At 44.5% G+C, this 3,369-nt stretch overlaps 1 protein-coding gene across 1 annotated transcript in view; it reads left to right on the forward strand.

Moving 5' to 3' along the window:
* Positions 1-212: 212 nt before the first annotated feature.
* LOC107300012 (serine/threonine-protein kinase STK11) overlaps positions 213-3,369 on the forward strand; it is a gene marked incomplete at both ends in the record, with an annotated part of 9,103 nt that continues 5,946 nt past the window's right edge. The window contains 2 exons of the mRNA XM_015829355.1: positions 213-296; positions 2,571-2,660. Of these exons, the coding sequence (XP_015684841.1) occupies positions 213-296; positions 2,571-2,660 (174 nt within the window). The remainder of the gene's footprint in view (positions 297-2,570; positions 2,661-3,369) is intronic.

The following is a 3,369-nucleotide window of genomic DNA, read 5'->3' on the forward strand; positions in this document are numbered from 1 at the left end:
CAGAGAAACACATACAGGTAGTCCTCTGTTTACAACCATTCGTTTAGTAACTTTGAACAGTCACTAAAAGGACTTCCTATATGTGTGTTTCTCTGTACAGTAAGCAATTCAACACAGCAAATTCATTCCTAGAGCAAGAACTTTACTGTATTTTGAGGCTGGGCTTGTCCCCTCACCAATATATTTTCTTCTTCTTTTTTTTCCCCTTCCAGAGAAATACAACTCCTACGGCGGTTGCGGCACAAAAATGTGATCCAGCTAGTTGACGTACTGTACAATGAAGAGAAGCAAAAAATATATCCTTTCTTTGGGCTCTTCTGCTGAAATCTCCCTCTGAAGATCTGGATTCACTGGTTTTTCCACCTTCCGTATTTCCACCTGGTTTCTAATGATGCTCCATCTTTGCACAGTTAGGTGCCTTCCACACCGACGGGCCTTCGTCACCCAGCATTGTTTATGAATGATGGCTTCCTAAGGGCATGGATTTTCTCCACCTCTGCTATCCAAGAACCTCTTAACGGCAGATGTCTGGAGCCAAATCTGAACCTTTTGCATGCAGGGCAGATGATGGACCTTCTCCAAATCTGAAAAACGCAGCCATGTCCTTCTAAGTCCATGTTTCCCAACCGTGGCAACTTTGTGTGGACTTCAACTCCCAGAATTCCCCAGTCAGCAGAATTCTGGGAGTTCAAGTCCACATCTCTGAAAGTTGCCAAAGTTGAGAAACATCATTCTAAGCTATAAAGCAGAAGTCTTCAAACTTGGCCCTTTTATGACTTGTGGACTTCAACTCCCAGAATTTCTCAACCAGGCACGCTGGCTGAGGAATTCTCGGAGTTGGAGTCCACAAGTCTTAAAGTGGCCACGTTTGAAGACCCCTGTACTAGGTGCTTTGCTAGCGGCTCTGTAAATCCCTTCAAGGAAAACAGTTAACAATCAGTAGTTACTGAAATGGCATCTTTTATTGGACCAGGCAAGTTGACCGAGGCATTAGAATTCATCTCTGCCTAACTTCCTAATACATTCCGTTATACCATTTGAAAACAGGACGGTAATAAATTGTAATTAAAAATTCACTTTCCAACCAGTACTCACATTAAACAGTCAAATTCCACGTGCCCGACAACAAAATTCCTTCAGTGTGAAAACAATTTGAGGTCTGGTCAGTCTAGGAAGGTTCTAATCAACTAATTAAAGCAGGGGTCTTCAAACTTGGCCCTTTTATGACTCGTGGACTTCAACTCCCAGAATTCCTCAGCCAGGCAAGCTGAGGGGAAAGTGAGAGGTTTCCAAGCTGAGCCATGCTGGCTCAGGAATTCTGGGAGTTGAAGTCCACGAGTCCTAAAAGGGCCAAGTTTGAAGACTCCTGAATTAAAGTAATGGAGCTCAGCTTCTCAACTTCTGGTTAGCCCGTTTTAGGGAAGCCCCGTGCTGTGGAGAAAAGCAACTCAGAAAAATATAGCTTATTTAAGCAATCTTTCTGCACTGTGAGGGGTCAAATAAAAGGAAAACAAGGGCACTGTATGAAAGAAGAGATAGTAGCAAGCAGTGATCTTCGCAACATTTCTATTTCTGTTATGTGTTCACTTAGCAACCATTTCACTTAATGACCAAATTGTTGGGATGGAACACATTCGCTATCTGAGGAGAGGGTACTATAACCTCTAATTTGCTGATAGCATGGCTTCTTCCCCCCCCCAACAGATTCCTTAAAATGCTTTGCCTCTGATGGATAAAGAAATAAGAATTCTATTCCTTTACCACCTCTCAAAGCCCAGAGCAAATTATAAAGTAGTCCTCAATTTACGGCTACAGTTAAGCTCAAAATTTTCTGTTGCTAAACGAGACGGCTGTTAAGTGAGTTTTTACCCCGTTTTACTACCTTTCTTGCCACAGTTGTTAAGTGAATCACTGCAGTTGTTAAGTTAGTAACACGGCTATTAAGTGAGTCTGGCTTCCCCCCATTGACTTTGCCTGTCAGAAGGTTGCAAAAGGGGAATCACGTGACCTCAGGACACTGCGACCGTCATACATATGAGTCCGTTGCCAAGCCTGTAAATTTGGATTACGTGACCGTGGAGGATGCTGCAATGGCCGTAAGTGCGAAACAACGGCCATAAGTCACTTTTTTCGGTGCCGTTGTAACTTTGAACGGTCACTGAAAGGTTGCAATTCAAGGACCTCTTGTGTAACGTTAAGTCTTTAGGTTTCTCTAACCTGCCCACTTCAATATGTTAGGATTATAACTTCCTCCTTTGACAAGTTTTTTTTTTCTTTTCTTGGCAGTCTTTACATATTTTCAAGATTAGTTTCCTTCCTTTGGCCTGGACTATTTGGAGAGCATCCATAATTGATTTACAAAGTTCAGTGCTTCCTTTGCGTTCAGAAAGTCTCTTGAGTCAATCACCACAACTTCAGTTACAAATGGATCCGCAGGGAGGTGTTGGGACGAGAGCTGGGATCGGTTAGCGCAGACTTGAGTGGAATAAGATGCTGAAACACTGTCAACGGGTGGAGGGCAAGTTTCTCTATTAAGTCTCATCCCAGGAATTTCCTTAACTGCTTCTCACGTATATGGTGATGGAGTATTGTGTCTGTGGCATGCAAGAGATGTTGGACAGCGTTCCTGACAAAAGGTTTCCAGTCTTTCAAGCGCACGGGTAAGTAGCACGCAGGCTTTCCAGTTCCCATCTCTCAGAAGCCCCATCCGCCGTGAGAAATAGGGAAACTGGACTGGTGGTTCGTGCTCATCAGTTTGCGAAGGAAAAATCTTGCCGTTTGTGAAGGAAAAATCCACACACTTCCCACACAGCCTCGGGTTCAAGTATTGGCCGGATCTAAGCCAGTTTAGTTTCCAGGCCATCTTGGTTTCGGTGAAGTGCTTGCATCAGATGCTTTGAGCTTATTTGATTTATTTGTACCCTGCTGTTATTTTGTTACATAACTCAAGATGGTGTACATATCGGACATACCCTCCTCGTCCTATTTACCCCACAACAACAACCCTGTGAGGTAGGTTGGGCAGAGAGAGAAAGGGGTGGAACTGGCCCAAAGTCACCCAGCCGGCTTGCTGTCATGCCTAAGGCAGAATTAGAACTCACAGCCTCCTGGTGATTAGCCTAAAGTCACCCAGTTGGCTTTCATGCCTAAGACGGGACTAGAACTCACCATCTCCTGGTGATTGGCCCAAAGTCACCCAGTTGGCTTTCATGCCTAAGGCGGGACTAGAACTCATCATCTCCTGGTGATTGGCCCAAAGTCACCCAGTTGGCTTTCATGCCTAAGGCAGAACTAGAACTCACAGCCTCCTGGTGATTGGCCCAAAGTCACCCAGTTGGCTTTCATGCCTAAGGTGGGACTAGAACTCAC

This window comes from Protobothrops mucrosquamatus, unplaced genomic scaffold (assembly GCF_001527695.2).
Source record: "Protobothrops mucrosquamatus isolate PMUCROS unplaced genomic scaffold, P.Mucros_1.0 scaffold5928, whole genome shotgun sequence".
Lineage (NCBI taxonomy): Eukaryota > Metazoa > Chordata > Lepidosauria > Squamata > Viperidae > Protobothrops > Protobothrops mucrosquamatus.